At 39.9% G+C, this 22,863-nt stretch overlaps 2 protein-coding genes and 2 long non-coding RNA genes across 5 annotated transcripts in view; 1 reads left to right on the top strand and 3 right to left on the bottom strand.

The window, feature by feature from the left end:
• Nucleotides 1–13,100, top strand: part of LOC143304085 (uncharacterized) — a 246,164-nt gene extending 233,064 nt beyond the window's left edge. For both annotated transcript variants that reach the window (XR_013060774.1, XR_013060773.1), the window contains exon 2: nt 12,046–13,100. This is a non-coding gene — a long non-coding RNA (uncharacterized LOC143304085). The remainder of the gene's footprint in view (nt 1–12,045) is intronic.
• Nucleotides 7,416–8,082, bottom strand: LOC143304084 (uncharacterized). The gene is made up of 2 exons (XR_013060772.1): nt 7,948–8,082; nt 7,416–7,881 (listed from the first exon to the last, which is right to left on the bottom strand). It is a non-coding gene; the product is annotated as an uncharacterized LOC143304084 (long non-coding RNA).
• On the bottom strand, nt 8,131–11,436 carry LOC143304120 (translation machinery-associated protein 16 homolog). Its single transcript, XM_076626487.1, has 3 exons — nt 11,272–11,436; nt 8,435–8,526; nt 8,131–8,317 (listed from the first exon to the last, which is right to left on the bottom strand). Exons 1-3 carry the CDS (start codon nt 11,314–11,316, stop codon nt 8,131–8,133), a joined length of 324 nt encoding a protein of 107 aa, XP_076482602.1. The 5' UTR covers nt 11,317–11,436.
• A 641-nt stretch (nt 13,101–13,741) lies between the features above and the next one.
• Nucleotides 13,742–20,341, bottom strand: LOC117165550 (uncharacterized). The gene is made up of 4 exons (XM_076626495.1): nt 19,219–20,341; nt 17,614–18,726; nt 14,849–17,550; nt 13,742–13,786 (listed from the first exon to the last, which is right to left on the bottom strand). Exons 1-4 carry the CDS (start codon nt 20,339–20,341, stop codon nt 13,742–13,744), a joined length of 4,983 nt encoding a protein of 1,660 aa, XP_076482610.1.
• Nucleotides 20,342–22,863: the final 2,522 nt, after the last annotated feature.

Here is a 22,863-nt window from a genome sequence, read left to right as displayed (position 1 = left end):
GCAAATTGTCCATCGCATTCGATAAACTTGATTTCCATAACTTCAACTTTTTAATCAAAGCTCTTACCACCCTATCTTTTTGAACAAGTGGATGCATTTGTGAATCCTGCATTGATTTATTCCAACCACTCAATTTCCAAAAATTTTAACCAGGTAGGCAAGTTTAACAATAAAATTATCGTTTGTCCGGAAATGTGCATCTTAATGACGATTTTCTTCGAGAAAGGTTGATATCTCTTCTTTGATTTCGAGCTCCCTTTGAATCACTTTTGCACGAGATAGCCAGCCAAGTTCACAATAATACGGAAGTGAGGTATAAACGTTTGAGTGCCGAGTGGCGCGATCGCGCTTCTTCTATTCTGTGTCCAAAAGTGCCAGTTACCGTTCAGTCTTAGGTAAATGAAGACAAAATTAGAGTAATATTATACTTTGCAAGCGTACACGTGTTTATTTTTCTAAACAACCATTACCGTAATAATATAATTCGAACTAAATTATATATAATAGACTATAAAAAACAATAATGACTTATATGTTTATATCAATATTCATTTTTCATTTATATTAACACAAAACACACTCCACTAGTTTTATATGTCGGAAATGAAATGAAAACCGGAGCCTTCCCTATGCAATTTTGAGGAAGCCTTTTAATGTTTTAGCCTAGATTTTATCATAACTGTAATTAAGTAATTGTTATCTGTAATTGTTTGACATTTGTGAAAAGCGAAAGTTGGGTTCGAGGTGACAACTGGTCGCTGAACGTAGCCACGGTCACGGGATAAACGTTTTGCTTGATGAAGACAGAAATTGCCTAGTATCGGCGTTTGGATCTTTTTCGATGTTTCCAAGGAGTATATAACAAACTTTTGACAGATATTGCCTAGCAACAACGATTGGAACCTTCTCGATGTTTCCAGCGAGAATATAACAAACAAATGCAGTCGTATTACGAAAAAGATTTTAATCAGAGATTCATTCATGTGATCGCCTTGGAAAGTGATACATCGAGTAATTTTTTCCGAGTGATTCAGCAAACGTATTTTTTTTGTGTTATAAAATTGTTTAAAGTTTTCCCGTTGACCGTGAATTCGTTTGAACCCCGGATCATTGTTTATGGTGTAAATTAAATTCAATATTTGTAAATTTATCAATCGTTAATTTTTATTATTCGTTAAATTAGTAAATCGTAAGATATATTATTCGTTTCTTTTATTGTTCGATAAAACTTATTATTCTTTAATCTATTTAATAATTTAATTTATCATTTGTTAATCAATCATATCATTTACAAAATTCATTATTCATAATATTTGTAAAACCTTGTTTATTCGTGTAAATATATTCTCTGTTTTGTAAAACAATGGCTAATTCAAACGAAGAATCGTTACGCGCCTTAAATCCTAATGATAACCCGACATATACATATAAGTATTTCTACTACGCACTTAACTCAGTCCAGCACAGAAAATTACATATATCTCAACACACCTCCTTAATTTTTTGTGCTGCATATTTATAGTGGGTCTCGTTGTAACTGTTTTGAAATCGACTTAAATAATTTACACTATAGCTAACGTCTAATCTTGTTCCAGTACTAATATATAACAAAGCTCCTATGAGATTTCTATATCTTATATCGTCTAAAGCTGATTGTGCGGGTTCTAAACTTAAGTTTTGTTCCATTGGTGTAAAATATAATTTACTGTTTTCTATATTATAATGTTTCGCTAATGACTCTATATATCTACTTTGATCCAGTTTCATCTCACACTTCTTATTATCATATTCAATGTTTATTCCTAAGTAAGTCTTTACTTCACCCAAGTCCTTCATCAAAAATTTGTTTGACAATTTTTTTTTTAATTTCATCGATTTTTCTTATGTTTTTTCCACATATTAATAAGTCGTCTACGAATAGAATTAAATATATAACATCATCGCTCTCATACTTCATATACAGACAATAATCACTCTTACTTCTTTTAAATCCTAATTTTTTCATATATTCGTCGAAACATTCATACCAAGCTATTGAACTTTCACGCAATCCATATAACGCTTTTGATAATTTACATACTTTCCCGCTTTTATCGTCGTAACCTATAGGTTGTTTTACAAATACTTCCGATTTTATAGTTCCGTTTAAGAAAGCTGTTTCTACATCCATTTGCATAATCGTCAAACCATATTGACAACAATAAGATAGTAATAACTTCAACGTTTGCATTTTTGCTACTGGAGAGTATAAATCTTCCAGTACTTCTTTTTGTTGGAAGCCTCGAACAACTAGTCGCGCTTTCTTACGATTATCAGATTTATTCGTATATATCCATTTCAAGTCTAATACTTTTTTGTCTTTTGGTTTTTCTACTAATTGCCAGGTCTTATTTTTCATTAAACTATTCATTTCTCGATCCATTGCTTCTTTACATGAACCGCTGTCATCTCCACTTAAAGCTTCTTCATAGGTTTGAGGGCTGTGTGCACTAACTATATTCACATAAATGAAATATGAGCTCGTTTGACCATATCTTTGAGGTTTCTTTCTTTCCCGTCCTTACCTTCTCAAATTACTTTCTGTGTCCTCAAGTTTTTCTTCTGATTCGTTACTTAAATTTCTCTCCTTTTTTATTGCAACCTGCTCGACCTTTTTGTTTACATCCGAATGTTCGTCAAAAACCTTTTCTGTCTCATTGCCTGGTCCATCTTCTCCTCGAAATCCTACTAAATTATCATCTTCACCTATAAATTCTACGTGTCTTGCAATTACAATTTTATTATTAACTAGTATCCTATATCCATTGTTTTCATAACCTACAAGTATCCCAGTGTCCGCTTTTTTGTCCCATTTCGAATTTCTTTTAACTTCGGGTATTCTTACGAAAACTCTACTTCCGTACAATCTTAAATTATTTATATTCGGTTTCCTTTTTAAAAATATTTCAAATGGTGTTTTATTTTCATATGTGTTTGTAACGGTTCTATTTTTTAAGTACGCCGCGGCTCTAACTATTTCCGGCCAATATTTAATATTCAGCTTTGAATCATGTAATAAGCATCTAGCGGAATTCACGATTGTTCTATTGTAGCGCTCAGCTGTTCCATTTAACTCGTGAACATAAGGTGGGCATGGTTCTACGACAATTCCCTTTTCCCTAGTTAGATTGTACATGCTTTTGTTCATATATTCTTTTCCATTATCGTATCTTAATCTCTTTATCTTTTTACCAGTAAGATTTTCGACTTTGTTTATGTAATCAAGGAAGCAATTGTAAACTTCACCTTTTGATTTCAAAGTATAAATCAATGCACACTTACTGTAGTCATCTATAAATGTCAAGAAATATTTGGATCCATCAAACCCGGTATTATTATGAGGTCCATTTAAATCGGTATGTACTAATTCTAAAATCTCGCGTGCTCTTCTACGGTTATTTTGGAAGGGTACATTTCTACATTTTTAGCATGAGATTCTTGCCTTTCAATGTAACTACTTATCTTATATAAACCATGATCTTTGAATGCTATCTCTATCAACTTTCTGTATTTGTTATATATCTTTAAAGTATTTCCTGCTGAGACTATCTTATTTTCATTCGTTACTCTCGCATAGCTAATTAAGTTATTATCCGTTTCTTTCACGTAAAATACATTAGACATTGTAATTTTAATCCTCCTTTTGTTTACTTCAAAGTAAGTTAAAATTTTTCCGACTTTTGTTCCTTTTAGAATTCTACCGTCTCCTAACTTCACATTTATCGGGTTTTTTAAATTTTCGTACTCAACAAAATAAGAGTCATTATTTATAATGTGATCTGAACATCCACTATCCAATATCCAATCTATTTTTCGCGTATCGCTAGTACATACCGTAATTTCATTTTTATTATTTTCGCGCTCTACTCTCGTTAGGAAAGATCCAATTTCTTGGTCGTCGTAGCCCTCGTTGTGTGAATAATTTGCGTCGTGTTGACTTGCCTCGTAGTAGCGTTGTTGCCGGCCTCTGCTTTGTCCTCATTGGCCAAATCCTCGTTGGCCGTATCCTCGTCTTCTTTGGCCAAAACTTCGTCCGCCGCGACCCCTATTCTACTGCGGCTGATACGCACCTCCTTGCTGTTGCGTTCTTCCATTGTTTGCGCCATTGTTTCCGCCTCTATACGTGTTTGTGCAATTCTTTGCCATGTGACCGTACTTTCCACAGCCATAGCACTTTATGTCCTTTTTTTCGGCTGTAAATACATTTGACTTTGTTCTATCACTTTCTTTCTTGCTACGCGTTTCCCACATTATAATTTTATTTTTCAAAAATTCACAAGTCCGATCACTTTCTTTCACTGAGTCGATTAAGTCACCAACATAGCTCAATGATTCTGGTAGTGCTTTCAGCATGTAGTCGAGTTTTTCACGTTCGCTTACATTTGCACCGGCACTCTTTAATTCATTGAAATTTTTTTCAAATTCCGTGAAAAATGAATTTGATTCTTCAAAGTCTTTCAACCTCATCATGTCTAGTCTACTTCTTATACAAATTTGCACTGCTGTTGATTCCTTCATATACATCTCATCAAACTTTTGCATTATTTTTAAAGCAGTGTCTTGATCACCAACAAATTCTAATTGCTCATTCGTTATACCTCTATAGATGTAGTTCATCGCCCATTGATTCTTTTCATTCCACTTATCTTGCGCATCCGTGTCCATTTTCTCTCGTGTAGCCGGTTCATAACATTTTTTACACTTTAGATACATTAATATTCTTTTCTTCCACATTCTGTAATCGCGTCCATCGAATATTTGAACCTTAATTTCGTCGTCCCTTGGCATCTTGATTCGTTTTCTATATTCACACTTTTTTTTTCAAAAAATAATTCTCTTTATTATCCAAAATCTTTTTATTTGTTCTACCAATAGCCTTTTTATCTCTTCAGAATTTATTTCCAATTTTTTATTCCTTTTTATAAATCGACTTTTATACATTCACTCCCGGTTACACGTGGTTCCATAACCTTAAATCTCGGCAACCACGATCTTCTACCATGTTGAGAATTGTGGATCTTTGAAGCCGAAATAATGTTATAGGAACATTAAATTTATATTGACAGTTATTACTAAAATAATGATATATTTATTACATGGACGATTCTATATATGTTTATTCGACCAATCGCGGGGAGACGTAATCGCAAGGAGAGACGTCAACGGGGGTCGTAAATCCCCGTTACGATTATAACAATCGGCACCACGAATTGATCGATCCCCTGATTTCCGTTGAGATAATAGGGGTGATTGAGGTTGTATAACCCTGTGATTCACAGAATTATAAATTATATGTTTCCAGCACTTAGATTACACTGACGTAGAGAAATAAGTAATTAACAACTTGTCGCACGAAGCTAAGATAGAGATGTGCGTTAGAGCAGGGCTCTTATAATTGGATTCAATGTATTAGTGGACGTAGCACTATGAGATATTTAGGAGAGGAAATGTATGCTCGACAATACCGAGACCGACTCTCGCGTTATGCTTAGACTGCCCCGCTGGGCATTAGCGTATACTTAGTAGTTGACTTTTCCAACGATGTAGAAGAAGTGAAGTTGAGTGACGATGCTGTGTCGGAGGAAAGCTAAGGATGGGTGTGTCTAGCGCGCGGGACCATCGGATTTGTTGGTGCCGATGTTAGTTAAGAGAGTGAGGGAAACAGGTTTCGCTGTTAATTGGTTAACCGAAGGGTCTTAACCGCCCTCGAGAGAAAGTGGTTAGTGGGAGGAAAGTTGCAGCGCACGTGAGAAAACTAACTTTCCCTTGTCCCGCCGTGGTAGACAATAGTCTTTAGAAATTCTTCGGACACAGATGTTTGTTTGTTTTGAAGGACCTTAGCAGGCAAGTGACTCGGGTTTATGACGGGTGCTTAAGGATATTGAGGGTACGCCGTACGGAAAAGCGGACATCTGGTGTCCGTCTGGCCCGCGGTGTGTGACCTGGGCCAGGCAGAGAGGCCCGGCGTAACAATATATATTTATCGATACACACTTGCACGCGTCTCAGCACCTTCTACACCCGACTCTTCATCGACGACTCTTAACCGACTGACTGTTTACATTCCTTTGTTTCGAGACGCTGCGCACATACACATACTTCCACACACTGATATATACATATAAGTATTTCTACTACTTAACTCTGTCCAGCACAGAAAATTACACATATCTCAACAGCCTTATATTTTGATCTATACCCCGTCTTAGCCGCCCATCGAGGATTGATGAGAAAATGCGGCCTAGAATTGGGCCGATCGTAATTGGTCGCCAGTTCTCGACCATATTTCCATCTTTATTAGCCTTTGGTATTAAGGCTGTCCTATTTTCCTTCCATGCGGTCGGAAAATAGGAACTATACCATAATATATTTGTCGGAGATGAAAGAACACCGGAGCCTTTGGAATTTTGGATAATCCCGCAACATTGTAACCTAGAGTCTACTATAGCTGTAATTGAACAATTGTAGTTATTCAATCCGATTGTAATTGTTCGAGAGTTGTGATAATGAGCTTGGGCTCGAGGCGACAGTCAGTCGCCGAACGTAGCCGCGGTCACAGGATGAACGCTTTCTCTAACAAAGGCATGGAATAATTCTATAGCTCTCCTTAAGAAGGAAATAGTTGTAACACTCGACAGTAAACATTCCAATGGTCCCTGTCCCGTAGCTCGCCACACGCAGACCCTGTTCTTCGAGTAAGATGATCGAGTAAGATCGATCGTATATATATATGTAACTATGCACTAAATTTGAAACGTATGCGATGTATTGAAAGTTTTAAAAGTTTCTTTCAAGTTTCAGATATTTAATCTAAATTAGAGATATATTAGTAAAACATGAAATGAAATATATATATTTACATTATAATTTTTAAACATATTCGTATTTTTAAACATCATTAAGTAAATTTCTAAATAATTAAGAATATACTGCTTCTTATTAAATAGGTACGAAATGTTTTTATTAGCGAGAAGCTATTAAAAGTGATGGTTGACAAATTGTATCGATATACCACAAGTTGACGAAGTATACCAGTAATAATTTAACAAAGCAAATTCTTCACTGCGATCTTCGAGAGAAATTCCTTGGAATTGGAATTGTTGTAACGAACGCAGCTGCATTTATAACATGCGACATAAGTAAACTCTTTTATATACTAAGCTATTTGATTAATGCTAAGTATGTAAGAAATCTAAAAAGCTTTTAAAATCGTATATTTATCATTGTACTATTGATTTTCCTACCATTTCGAAATGTACAACTTTGAGAGTAATTACTATATCTTCGTTCTTAAATAATGGAGCAGCTAGCGAAAAAAATGAAGGAAAGGCGGAGAAACGATGCAGAATATTCATAACGTGCACGTGATTCATCTGCATGTTTCAGTTTTGTTGTATATTTCACAATCGAACATTTTCTTTTCTCTTCTATCGTACTCTTGTATCTTGTGACGTGACTGTTTCTCGTGGGAGATAAGAGCAAGACGAAATGCGGTTTCTAGCATTTCGCAAACAAAAAACTGTTCGCTTTTCTTCTGTTTTCTTGTTTTTAAATAGAGATGAAAGATAAAAAGACATATCTACAGAATTTATTCTATTTCCATTACACTATTTTCATCTAAATCAATTGGCTTGCTGAATAAATTCTTCTTGTTTACAGGCATAGCTAATAGAGATTTGGATAGTCTAATATGGCTTATTTTCATTCTTTTTCTTAGCTCTAATACTTTCTTTAAATCTTTCTCGTCAAACCTTATAAATTTAAAATTATTCGCACACTGTAATTCATTATTCCAATTCAATAACATTTCACACTGAGTTGCATTTAAAATATCAGAAATTTCTGAAAAATAAAGGAGGGTTTGTACATCAGGATATATTGAAAATAAATTTGGCTGTAATTCTTTACCTATTCCACGTGTATGATATTCTCCTAGTTCTTTCTACTCTAATTATATGTTCCCTCCTAGCATGCTGTCTACTCCTGTTGCTACCTATAGACCTTTTAATAGTAATTTCTTCCATTTCTTCATCATTTCTTGCTACATACATTTGGATCAAATATAGAACTATAACTAATCACATCTTTAATTTACAATCTCTGTATCATCATGTGTATACATTTTTGTTTTACCTCCGTTTCTAACAAACTTGCAGTTATCTCTGGAGTATAGGGACACACGCCTGGAATCATATTGTTTCTGATCCACGATATTTTCTCTCCTATTGAATTCTGTTTTATCAAGCAGGACATTTCTGCCTTCTGTCTATTTGATATTCTGAAACAAAACACATTGTCCATTTCCTTCTTTATTACACAAAAGTATTATATAATCATATAAAATAAATGAAATGTACATAACAAAATCACATAATTTAATAGTAATTGTATTTACTTTTTGGCTTTTTTCGTAATAGCGATAGACTTTCTGCTATTTGGATGTATCATTTTCTTTGGCTTCAGGAATTCTTTTCTCATTGCAGTGGCCTATAAAAGACAACAAAATAAATTAGTTAAAATATTACCATGGCTATGAATTATTTCGATTATCCTAATCATCAAAACTCCAACTCAGGCTATCCTGAGCACAGGATATCATGTATAATCATGCACAGGCGAATCGTCGACAGTATCACACGCTTAGAAGCACTAATAGAGTAGACAAAACATCCTACATGCCACAGCTATCGAAAAAATAACCAGATAGCAACGGATAGGCGCCTCTGATATACACCCGACGATAACCGCTTCAGAGGGACTAAAACCTCAGTACAAGAAGTCTCCCAAATCAGCGTTCTATACCTCTTTGTTATAACACTCTGAACCATCACTCTGTTGGATTCATACAATAAATTTTACCACTATATCTAAAGTTTAATTCTTTAACTTATTTGTGAAACGTTCGAACTGCGACTCGAGGAGATCACCGGTGATTTGTCAATTTCGTGATTTGTTGTGTCTCGTATATGATAACAGCAACGACGGCGACGCCTATCGATAGTAAAAGTAATATCGAAGTATACCTTCCTACCATGACATTTCCGGGCTAACAAACTTCAAAATTGGTTTCTTTTGTTTCAAGATATTTTTAGCTATTTTTTTTAATCTTATAATGATAACCTATTTTAAAATGTGCAATGTTTGATAAATGTACATTAGTAAAATTTCATACGAAGAAAGTTTTTGGGAATCCGTATTATATCCAGCGAGCAGAAAACGAAGACTTGACGGAAGTTGACAACAATGGAGATAAAAGTCTTTATCGTAATATTGTTTTTATTGATTTTAACGTCAGATGGAACGGGTTTCGACAGAAAACGATCCACCAAATTTCAAAGAGGTAACGAGCAAACTTCAAGTAAAAACGAGCAGAAGTCAACACCCGATTATTATTATTACTGCGACTCAACAGAGTTTGGAGTAGTATTATACAAAAGATTCCGTATTCGCCGTGCGACATGATAGAAATTGATTTCTCTTCCACTTGTATCAGATGCGGGATGTTGGTTGATCCTTTTTCATCGGTCTCGATTATCCTATTTCTCTTTATTCGCCTATTTTTTAAACACAAATATAGATTTTTTACGATTATTTATATTGTTCATGACATCATTTGACGAATTCTTCGAGAACTCCGCAAGGGAACCAAGACATAAATGATATTTAAAATGTTTATAGCAGTTCTGAAGTAAAGAGAAGCGATATTAGTTTGAAATGATGGATCATTTCAATGACTTTATTATTTATTGCCTTAATAGCTATCTACATATTATTTTAGTTGCGTTTTTCTTTTGGATCGGAAATGACTATCCTGTGTTTCGTCAATAATTTGTCTTGCTTGTCTTGGTGCATTTCTAAAAGTAGTATTGACATAAATGAATTTTTTACTGCAAGAGTCAACATCACTTTTTTTCGACTTCTCTTTTAGGTTACAAGAGTACAAAGCTATATATAGGCCAAAACATGTATGTATTTTTCGATAAAAGATAAATTTTTATTCAAAACCTACGAGACTGCACGCAGATATTTCAAATTGCAGCGAATATTATCACGAATACTTCGGGTTAAACATGTTATATCTTTTAACATTTTCGGAGACGCGTAAACATCTGCAAGCTATTTATCACTTTATTCGATTGCATATTGTAGCGGCATATGAGTCATAGGACGATGCGAATCGAGAGTAACTCATGTTGTTGTTTTGCCTCGGGGCATTGATACCGTCTCGAGGTACGAAACTTGATAATAAACAAACTCCGGACAGAACAATATCGCCGCTACGCGCAACCGTCAACCGAAGTCGAATTTAAATTCGTTAGAGGGAGATCGTTAGAAGAGTACTGCCGATAGTTTTAAATACATTTGACTACACCAAATATCAACTCGTCTCATCACTATATACACCAACGCGTTTAATCAACCTCCACATAATCGAGAAATGATTTCAAATTTGACCCACGTTTCTATCGACTTCGCTTTCTTCTTTATTTTGGAAGAAATGCACATTCACTATTTATCAGCTAAGCGAACTCGAAACGAATGAAAATTCCCAACCACCACGTAGACCAAAGCCTATCAGCCTTTTCCGAACCTGTAGGTTACAACGAGATTCTTAATTAATTAATTCGTTTCTTACAGGCTACAGAGTCTGAGAATAAAGAATTTTTTGACCGTTTTGTTACGACCTATGTTAAAACCACATCATAGGAATAAGATAATAATACAGATCGTAATCATTATATATCGGCACATACTATCAATTTGATTGTGCAATTAAATAACATAATATCAAAAGTAATCAAATGTTGGGATACTTTTGCGCGATAGTGTATATGTGTAAAATAATATGATTCTATAAATTCATTCACAATAAATCAAAAACAATGTTGTGTTGCTTATTCTAGTAAACAATCCAACCATTTAACTGTAAGATATTTGGAAAGTTCATGTAACAAGCATACAATATGCCACCCGGAAGGTACCAACTACGTTCCTCTATGAAATTAGTACAAATGTTTCAAGACTTATATATTATTAACATTTCACGCAACGTTTTTATAAGATACGTTAATCCGTAGAAATGACCCGTCGCAGTAAATTTATACATAGATCAGAGTTAGAAAATAGAAAAGAACGATATTTTCTCTGAGTATACGAAGTTAAAATGGTGTTGGACGCAAATTAATTGGTTGGAAAGAGGCGCCTTGAAGCGTACTAAAAGAGGTAGCTTACCTCGTTGAAATACCATGGAACGAAACCCTGTTGGGCAATGGGCATTCTGCTGTAGCCTGGAATTCCTTTTGCTCCCGTATTCTTCTTCTGTTTTCCGTGGTTTTTGTTACAACACTCGCGACGTTTTCATTCAAACGAACACACAACGCATAAACGGAGAAAAACAAACGTTGAAGGTTGCGTTGCGTCACGCGAATCACTGACGCTACACTTATACGTTGGAAACAGGAACGAAACCGACGCAGGTGCAACACGGGGCCCGTGAAATGTAAACTATCGAACTACGTATAATAGCACACGAAAGTATTTCTATTGTTTGTATATATATATATGTGTGTGTGTGTGTGTGTGTATTCATATATATATTATAAATTGGTTATATATATATATATATATATATATATATATATATATATATATATATATAATCTTATACATATATATATATGTATACATGTATATATGTATATATATATATATATATATATATGTATAAGATTTATAAAATGAATGCTCGGTAAAATGTCTGTGATAAATAATTCCAATTAAAATGGAAAAATTTTTAATTGCATTGCTTCGACTATACATATACATATACTTAATGTGACTTACTTTGTATGAGAAAAATTCTGTTTGTCAATTCGATATCGAGAGCTGATAATGCTAACATACGATGAAACGATAACAGAAGAATCCGAATATTCAGAATTTTTCACGATATATGTTAAATAATATTATGAAATAAATTAAATAATTACCCCGCATTGCTTCCAGCGTACGTGCTCACGATTCTCGGCGAAACCGAATATGGCAGCAGGAAATCAACCAATCACAACTTCGGAAGAAAGTAAAGCGCGGGAAGAAATCGCGGCATCCAGCTTCCTGCGAATCTATTCTCGATCTCGATGTAAGCAGTAATCTTTCGATAATCGTTTTGCAAAATGGCGTGCCTTAAACGAAGTGTATAGTAAAATTCGTATTTGAGAGACGCATAAATAAACGATATCAGGCTATTTCCCGCGAGAAATTCACGTTCGGTTGCAACATAACATGTCACGTATGTATTTTCGTCGAAAACTGATTTCGAGGGACGTGTATATGTACGTATCAAGTTACTTGGCGAAAGTTCAACGACAGCCTGTGACTTTAAAACAGTAAGTATGTAAGCCTATGTTTGTTGTCCGAGAATTGGAAGAATCTGTCATGTTTTGTTTACGTCGGCTGTAATGGAGTGGTGTTTTTGTCTTGTGGTAACTGAACGTCTCAAACAACAAACTCGAGATTTCAATCGATCTTCGAAAAGAAGTCATACCCATTGGCCTTGGGTGAGTTGTGATTTCATTAACTTTTTAATTCATAATTGATAATATAAGGTTATTGTAAGACCGATGAAAATATGGATAGCAACCAATTGCAATTGAATATCTGGCCTGTCTTGCACTATTGAAATTTTGCAAGTCACTAAAGTTACCAGCATTAATATGTTCCCTTGCACAAGTTTGACGATAAAACAAATGAAATTTTACTAATTGCAAGTTATTTGATTATTCTATTTAACGAAAAATTATAAAATCATAAAATAGAATTCTATATAACCTGTAAATCGTAACTTGTCAATCTACTAGTACATATATTATAAATTGGTAAACTTTTGTGTGTGGGGGAGGGGGTGCTAGATGTAACACTGATGCGACATTTTGAAAAAATATTTAATTATAATCATGAAAGGCGTTATTGAAATATTGAATTTTTATTAATGTTCCTTGCAACTTCGAGTTTGCGTACTATATTTAAAATGTACATAAGATATAAAGTATATTGACAAGTAACAGTCACAAAATTGTTTCAAATGAGGATAATCATCCTAATATCAACTTATCAATTGTGATCTGATAAACAAGAATTCAAAATACAGTTAAACTGTGTTCTACATACAATAATCTTTTTCAGATGAGATTTAAATATATGAACATATTGTGATATATTGTCCATAATAACATGAATAATATAAAGTTTCGTATTACATATACTCTATTTTTTAATATATTCTGCATATCTCATTTTATGGCAACAGACAAGCAAACTATATTCCCATTATAAGCTTCGCTCTAATTTCGCATCGTTTCACCTGAATATATCGTGAAATTTCATCCCGTCAAAATTTTGCGTTAATCTTTTTTATCTTAAAGGATTAAAGACAGTTGCAAAACGCCACGGTGTTTCGGAGTTTGTTTAAATTTCCGCCAAATGAAAAAGAAGTTTCGCGAAAAATGGTAGTTACTAACGGCACGTCTGGTTACAATTTTCGTTTACAATACTTTTGGCGAGTAAATATGACGTACTGGGTCGATACTAAGTAGTCGGTTGTCCCTGAAATTTGAACTGTTGAGAACGAGGTAATAACAGGGCAACTGGTTTGTTGCTGTGTAACGTATACACGTTTCTGAATAGTTTTCTACTTTAAATGAAATTAACTGCTACCCGACGGAGTTTCGACGTAGCGATAAACACGCCACTGAAAAAAGCGACGAATGGGAATGGAAAATACGTAAAGATTTTTTTGACAAAATAAAGAATCATTTTGTCAGATTTCAAGAAGAGTTTGGGTAAATTCAATTTATGCTCTTTGCTACTTGACTTATGTTTATAACACTAAAAGTTATCTTTACAAGCAGCGAAGTGATTTAGTTTCATCCGTAGTTCGGTTGCTTCCAATTTTTTCATTTTCACATTGTGTAAATTTCGACCAATTGCGGGGAGACGTAATCGCGAGGAGAGACGTCAACGGGGGTCGTAATCCCCGTTACGATTATAGCAATCGACACCACGAATTGATCGATCCCCTGATTTCCGTTGAGATAATAGGGGTGATTGAGTTTGTATAGCACTGTGATTCACAGAATTATAAATTATATATTTCCAACACTTAGTTTACACTGACGTAGAGAAATAAATAGTTAACAACTTGTCGCACGAAGATGCGATAGATATGTACGCTAGAGCAGGGCTCTTATAATGGAAATTAATGTATTAATGGACTTAGCACTATAATATATTTAGGAGAGAAGATGTGTGTTCGACAACACCGAGAACCGACAAAAGATTTGCGTGAAGTATGCGACTCTCGCGCTATGTGTAGACTGCCGCGTTAGGCGTTAGTTTTTAGACTGTCTGTCGCTCTTTTTCTAATACGGAAGAAAAGTTCGGTGTGGGTGTGCCCCTGTGCCTAAAGAACGCGGATTCGTTATTCCCACTTTCGTTAGGAAAAGTGAGGGCAACGAACCGCGGTGTCGATTGGTCATGACTTGCACTACTGCTCGAAGGGATGAGTAGGGAGTCTCCTACCATCGTGGTGGATAGATGACTGTGTGCGTGAGAAAAACCTAGCTTGTTTTATTACAGGACAAACGGATTGAAGACACATGGCGAAACAATACAGGGAAGTGAAAGTTATGGTGGGTCCTTAGGTTTATTGAGGGTCGAAGTGACGTTACGCAGGTCGGTTGTTGTCCGGTCGCGCGGGTTGGCGCGCAGATGTTTTAGGCGGCGTAACATCCTCCCCCCGTTGCGAGGGCACCGATAAAATTCTGGCTGTGGAGTCAGGTGCGTCGTTGGTGACCTTCTTCGCTCCGTGTGGACGTTCGGCTTCGACTGGATCTGGGTGGATGGGTAAGGGGTCCAGTCTTTTGACACCGCGGTCCAGGATGCTTATTGCCGTCTGCACGGTAGCGGTCCGGATGATTCCGTCGGCTCCTGGATGGACCTTGATTACGCGGCCCAAAGGCCACTGCATAGAGGGCACGTTATCCTCCCTGAGGATTACTACGGTGCCTTCACGAATGTTATGTTTGCCCTTGTCCCATTTGTTGCGGCGGGTTAGCTCATTTAGGTATTCTCGATACCATCTGCTCCAGAAGTGCTGCTTAATCTGGTGAATGCGCTGCCAACTGGATAGCCGGCCTGATGGAACTGTCCTGAAATCACGCTCCCGTAAACTGCTTAGTGTGTCACCGATTAGAAAATATCCGGGAGTGAGGACAGGAAGATCTTTCGGATCGGATGAGATGGGAGTCAGTGGGCGTGAATTGAGAATGGCTTCAATTTCGATCACAAGGGTGTTGAGGTGCTCAAAGGTCAGGAGCTCCGTGCCGACCACGCGGATGAGATGGCGTTTGAACGCTTTAACCGCGGCTTCCCATAAGCCGCCAAAATGTGGTGAGTTCGGAGGATTAAAACGCCATTGGATTTGTCGGTCGGCGAGAAAATTCTGTACCCTATCCTGGTGGTCGTCGGACTGCAATAGGGTCCGGAGTTCTTGCAGCTCCCGATTAGCCCCGACGAAATTGGTACCGTTGTCGGTGAGGATCGTTGCGCAGTATCCTCGCCGCGAGATGAAACGGCGTAGCGCGGCCAAGAAGGCGTCGGTGGTTAGGTCGCTGACTAACTCTATGTGGACCGCCTTTGTCGCCAGACAAACGAATATGGCGGCGTACGTCTTGATTTTACGTCGGTTGCGGTCCCTCCTCTCCTTGATGTAGAATGGGCCGCAGTAGTCGATTCCGACGTTCATGAACGGCCGCGATTCGGTAACACGCGCCTCTGGCAAATCACCCATCAAGTATTCCACTGGTGGAGGGTTGGCTCTGCAGCAGCGGACGCACCTTCTGAGAGTGCGCCATACCTGGCTACGGCCGTCGATCGGCCAATAGCGCAGTCTCACCGCGTATAGTGTAGCTTGTGTCCCTGTGTGATGATTGTTCCGGTGCTCTTGCTCTATAATTAGCTCTGTCACCGGGTATTTCGGTAGGATGATCGGGTGTTTTTGGCTGAAGGGTATGGCGGAGTTGGTTAGTCGTCCTCCTACCCGGAGTAGCCCATCTTCGTCGAGGAAGGGGTTTAATGGCTGTAGTTTCCCTCCAACGTCCTCGCTTCGATTTTTCTGGAGGATCCGAATTTCAGGCGCGAAATGACTGGATTGTAATATTTTTATTAGTCTGTTGTGCGCTGCAGTCAGTTCGTCTGTGGTGAGATGGGTAGATCGGTGTTGCTTATGTCTCCATCGAAGACACCGGGCGACGATTCTTATTAGTCTTGGCCAAGACGAGTAACGATGGAGGAGTGTGTTGTCGTTAATATTCGTCCTCAGACAGATCGTCTTCTTTTGCTCCGGGAGGTCGACTACCGGTGTCGGGCTCCAGACCGGCCAATAGTTTTCGCTTTGCAGGAGCCACCTTGGCCCGTTTTTCCAAATGGACGGACATAGGAATTCCTTGGGCGTCTGGCCTCGGGAGATGAGATCCGCTGGATTATCGTCGGTAGGCACATGACGCCAATCGGAGATATTGGTCTTGATCTGTATCTCAGCGACTCGATTCGCCACAAATGTTTTCAAGGTGTGTGGCGAAGACCTGATCCAATGGAGCACGATGGTGGAGTCAGTCCAGTATACTATCCGCGATATTTTGGTCGTCAGGGCCTGTCGTATTGACGAAATCAAGGACGTCAAAAGAAGTGCCCCGCTTAATTCGAGACGTGGTATGGAGAGCGATTTGAGCGGCGCTACCTTCGACCGCGCCGTGAGGAGCCGAGTCCAAATATTGTTCTTTCGGTCCGTTGTCCGCACGTAGACGCACGCCCCATATGCCCTTTCGCTAGCGTCACAGAATCCGTGTAGCTCAATTTTCGTTGCGGATTCTATGATGGTCTTCCGAGGGAACCTTGCCGCATTTAACAACGGCAATTGGGTGTGGTATTTGATCCATTCTGTGTGTACGTCTGTCGGAAGGGATTCGTCCCAATCTAGCTTCAATGTCCAGACTTGTTGCAAAATCATTTTTGCTCGAACGATTACCGGCGCGAGCAATCCTAGTGGATCATAGATTTGTGCGATGACTGAGCTGATTGATCGCTTTGTGACTCGGGAAGTGTCACTGTTCGTCTTGACCGAATATAGTATGGCATCGTCGGCTGAATCCCAAAAGACGCCGAGTGTTTTTAACATGGATGACTCACCGAGATGTAATTTCTGGTTGGTGTCTTCCTCAGGTAGCCCTCGTAGCAGACCCCGATCGTTTGATGCCCATTTGCGGATATTTAGACCGGCTAGCTTAAGTAATTTCGTGAGATCATTCCTGACTGATAAGGCTTCGTCCTTTGTATCGGCTCCGGTCAACGCATCGTCGACATAGAAGTCTCGCCGTAGGATCTGCGCTGCTCTCGGAAATCGAGGTCCCTCGTCTTCTGCCAACTGTTTGAGACATCGGATGGCCAGATACGGGGCTGCGGATAGACCGAACGTTACGGTGTTGAATCAGTATGTTTCGATCTCTCCGTTGTCGGCACGCCACAGAATCTTTTGATAAGGACGATCTTCTGGACGTAGGATGAATTGACGGTACATTTTCTCGATGTTGCCGGTAAGGACATATTGAAATGACCGGAATCTCAATAGGATGTTTCTCAGGTCTTCTTGTAATTTCGGGCCCGTATGAAGGGCGTCGTTTAGAGACACTCCCGTGGTACTTGATGCTGAGCCGTCGAACACAACCCGGAGCTTGGTGGTGTCGCTCGATTCCTTAATCACGCCGTGATGTGGTAAATAATATCCGTGGTCGGTGGCGTGATCCGTGTTGATCTTCGTCATGTGACCCAAGTCTAAATATTCTTGAATCACAACACTATACGCGGTTTCATATTGTTTGTCGCGTTGGAATCGACGATGAAGAGAGGCGAGCCTGCTCATTGCAGCGGCCTTCGATGACCCTAGTGAGGAAAGCTTTTCGTTGAATGGTAATGCAACGATGTATCTGCCTTCCTTGGTTCGTCGGACATGGTTTCGGAAATGTTCTTCACATAGTCGTTCAGATTCCGAAAGATGAGTAGTGGCCGGTCCCTCGTCGATCTCCCAAAACCGTGCGAGGTCCTCTTGCAGAGCCGTTGTGGTTGCGTGGAACGTATTTATCGCAGTTTGGGACGTTGGACTCCCCCCGATTACCCAGCCGAACCGTGTTTTTTGTAGACGTAGTTCAGGTTGGCCTGGTTGCGCCAGATTGACCTGCCCGATGCACAGCGACGCAAATGTTGATCCGGTACTAAGTAAGACATCGATCGGGGCTGGGCAATGGAATTGTGGATCGGCTAGTTGAATATTTCTGGGTAATTCCAGACTCGAGGGGTCGATGGGCTCGCTTGGTATGAAGGTCGATATGGCCGGGATAACAAGAAATCTCAATGTTTTCTTATACTTGCCGTCCGTCGACGTGATTGTGGCCGTGGTGTATCGTTTTGCCGTGGTGCTCAAATTGTCGAGGGCTCCGATCTGGATCGCACATCTCCTATGCTTTATACCGAGGGAATTCGCGAGCTTGTCGGTCATGAAGTTCATGCTCGACCCAGTGTCGAGTAATGCTCGGGCTCGGATTGGTTGTGCCTGTTTGTTCAAAACCTTGATCTGTGCTGTGGCCAACAGATCATGATGCAGAGGGGTGTGGGGAGATGTGTTTGTTAGTCCGATCCCCCTTGCTGTCGTAGTCTCAGACAGTCAGTTTTGCCCCGGTTGGGACTTGGACAAGGATGTTGGGGTGGTGTTCTTGATCCGGGCTAAGCGTGACTCGTACGAGGCATGCTCTTTCGTACCTCTTGGAGCCGAAGATGTATGTTTCCGTGAAGTGTCGGATGTTCGCCTCGACTTGTGGGACGACCGCGACTTCGATGATCCAGATGGTGATTGTTCGGTGAAGGCTCGCTTGTGTGATGAACGACTGCCCGACGACCGACCGCTCGGTGCGCGACTGCCCGACGACCGACTGCTCAGCGACCAACCGCTTGCCGATCGACCGCTTGACGATCGACCGCTCGAAGATCGACCGCTCGACGACCGTGAGTCTACCTGGGTTTGTTCGCGGTGTAGATAAGTATGGTGTCGGTGACCGCAGATACGACACGAACCCGATGTACACTGTGTCGGCGAATGTCCTCTGCCTAGGCAATTTATACACAACGATGCCTTCTTCACGATCTGAAAACGTTTGGTCGATGATTTGGCCTTGAAGATTTTACAGTGTCTGATCTCGTGAGGTCCGTTGCAGGTCGGACACACCACCGTTCTGCTGGTTGTAGCAAGGGTTCGCCCATGCGGTATGGTTGTTCGCTGACTGTGGTGTTTGTGGGTTGACCCTTTTGATTCCTTCTCTTTAGAGAGGAATTGAGTCCCGTTCGCCCGTGTTTTGAGAAAGTCTATCAGATGCTGATAGGATGGCACCTGTTGGCGGGGCAGTGTGCGTTGCCATTTACGCAGGCTGGACGAGGGCAATTTCGACGCGATCAATTCGATAATCGCTATATTTGATGTGACGGGCTCTTTTAGGTGTTCGAGCGCCTTTAGATTTACGCTGATGGTTTCCAACAAATCCTCTAGGGCTTCTGGAGTTTCCTTTTTGATTTCCGGATAGTTGCGCATCAAATTCCAATGGCGCATGCAGATTTGGAGGGGGCAGTTGAACTTATCCTTCAGTGTGTCAAGCGCGATGGGATAGTTGGCCTCTGTGAGTTCTAATGACTGGATACTCTGTGCGGCCCGTCCAGTTATAGATGAGCGTAGATGCTGGAACTTTTGGACATTCGTCAAACTTTCGTTACGGTCCACTATGGATGAGAACGTGTCGTAGAAATAGGTCCAGTTCTCGAGGGCACCGTCGAATTGGGGCACGCGGACCTCTGGAACGGTGGTCGGCTCTGGTTTCCGGCATGTCTCGCCTGTTTTTGTTGTCGACGGGGTTGTTGCTGACATTTGCTCAAAGAGACCTAGGAACCGCATGTCAAGCTCCCGATGCTCTTGCGATAACGAAGCTACACGCGCATCTTCCCCCTCATCTAACCCATCTAACTCTTCTTGAACCGCGAGTATCCTCCTCCAAAGTTCATCGAACGAGCTGCGGCAAGATGTTAGGAAGATTCTGTTTGCCTTCCCAGACGCTTCGTATTCATCGAGTTCGCGCCTTATGGTTGCAAGTCGACCGGCTAGGGTGCCTCGTCTCCGCCGTAACGTGCTGATTGGTTCAGCTTGGGCCATATTTGATTTTAATAATATGAACGATCTTACCTTGATCAAATGGACGTTGATCTGGGATTCGGTTGACAATCGTTACGATGCGGCGTGGGCTCGTGTAGATGCTGAGCGACGGAGGTGCTCCTCTCCGATGGCGGTTCCCTTGATCAGTTGACTAAGTGGTTGGAACTTGGATTTCACGCGACACTGTATAGTCACTGGTCAGTGCACTTTTTGGCGGCACGAAATCCGGCTCGAAGGACCATGTAAATTTCGACCAATTGCGGGGAGACGTAATCGCGAGGGGAGACGTCAACGGGGGTCGTAAATCCCCGTTACGATTATAGCAATCGACACCACGAATTGATCGATCCCCTGATTTCCGTTGAGATAATAGGGGTGATTGAGTTTGTATAGCACTGTGATTCACAGAATTATAAATTATATATTTCCAACACTTAGTTTACACTGACGTAGAGAAATAAATAGTTAACAACTTGTCGCACGAAGATGCGATAGATATGTACGCTAGAGCAGGGCTCTTATAATGGAAATTAATGTATTAATGGACTTAGCACTATAATATATTTAGGAGAGAAGATGTGTGTTCGACAACACCGAGAACCGACAAAAGATTTGCGTGAAGTATGCGACTCTCGCGCTATGTGTAGACTGCCGCGTTAGGCGTTAGTTTTTAGACTGTCTGTCGCTCTTTTTCTAATACGGAAGAAAAGTTCGGTGTGGGTGTGCCCCTGTGCCTAAAGAACGCGGATTCGTTGTTCCCACTTTCGTTAGGAAAAGTGAGGGTAACGAACCGCGGTGTCGATTGGTCATGACCTGCACTACTGCTCGAAGGGATGAGTAGGAAGTCTCCTACCATCGTGGTGGATAGATGACTGTGTGCGTGAGAAAAACCTAGCTTGTTTTATTACAGGGCTATTCGGATTTTCCTAATGGGTGCATACCCGCTTTCTCCGTGTTTTAAGTGCGACTAATAAACCCAAGGACCTCTCTAAAAACCGACTGCGTTTCGAGAATATTTTTAAGCTTTAGAAATTCTTCAAGACAAACGGATTGAAGACACATGGCGAAACAATACAGGGAAGTGAAAGTTATGGTGGGTCCTTAGGTTTATTGAGGGTCGAAGTGACGTTACGCAGGTCGGTTGTTGTCCGGTCGCGCGGGCTGGCGTGCAGATGTTTTAGGCGGCGTAACACATTGCGTATTACAATATTGATGTTAAAATATTATTATAGAAAAACATGTTAGCAACTTAATTTTCTATTTGTTCGTTTCTCTGTTTTCCTTATTCTGTTTTTGGATTTGTGGTGGATGATTTAAATAATGACGTGACGAGTTGATACTTGATATTGTCAAATATATTTAAAATTATTCTAAATACAGAATTAATCGCACGGGAGACAAAGATTTTGTAACAAATCCTAGCGGCTGCCATTTGTCGTTCACGCGCTGTTGCCGATACCGGATGCGCTAATGTCACGTAAAATAACAAAATAAAAAAAGAAATTTGAGGTGTAAATAAAAAAAAGAAACTTTATTTTTTTTCTAACAACAATTCACTTTACAATCCACTTCCAAACCCTAGGCGTGACTTTCCAAGACTGAAGCTCTTATGATTTGACTTTCGATCGAATCCGATTACTTTCTTTTGTCATCCCTCAACATCCCCCCATGCATTTGCATTTGCTAGGCGTCCGCGACCGTTGCCACGTGCTGTTTCTTCTAGAACCTTCGGCGGAAGGACCGTTGGGATGTTGATGGTTCATTAGACACTTCAGCGATATTGCCGCCGATTGTCGCCGAGTGCCGCCACATCTTTATCTCCATCGTCAGTCCATCGGATTTGAAGTATGCCGGTCGTGACACTAACATTGTGGCGTCAGAGACGATGCGTTTTGACTCGCGAAAGGCGTTTTCGGTTTGCTTCGACCACTCGATTCGCCGCGAACAGCTCGTACGTATCTTTGTTCGCGGATCCGCGTAGTTTGTTGCACGGGTATACGTTTATATTGACACCGGTGTTCACAAGGAAAGAGATCCTTGGTGCCCTGTCCGTCACGAAAATGCGACGGGATACTAAAGCCATCGCCACATGCCGCGTTTACGGACGGCTGGTCTCGTTTCACTGGGTCCAGTTGCAAGGGGCCCGGCACTTCCTTGCGCGGTCTCGAAAGGTCTCGTGATAATAACAGAGACCAGACTTCTGCGGTCTGTCCTTCGAACTTGATATCAATCTTGCCTTCCGTATGTAGAATAACGATGTGAGGTGGATAGTGGGTGAAGGTGCCCACAAGAAATACTCTTGATGTTCAACAAAAAAGTTAATTAAATTATTAACAATCAACAGTCAACAATTTATGATCAACAATTAACGACTAACGATTAACTGTCAACAACAATTAACGATTAACGATGAGCGATCAAAAACAATTAACGATTAACGATGAACAACAATTAACGATTAACGATTAACGATTAACTATCAAGAGTCAATAATCACGTATCTCTAATTGCGTTTGCTTCGC

Source organism: Bombus vancouverensis, unplaced genomic scaffold (genome assembly GCF_051014615.1).
Source record: "Bombus vancouverensis nearcticus unplaced genomic scaffold, iyBomVanc1_principal scaffold0022, whole genome shotgun sequence".
NCBI classification, from domain to species: domain Eukaryota; kingdom Metazoa; phylum Arthropoda; class Insecta; order Hymenoptera; family Apidae; genus Bombus; species Bombus vancouverensis.
This window is presented reverse-complemented; position numbering and strand designations above follow the sequence as displayed.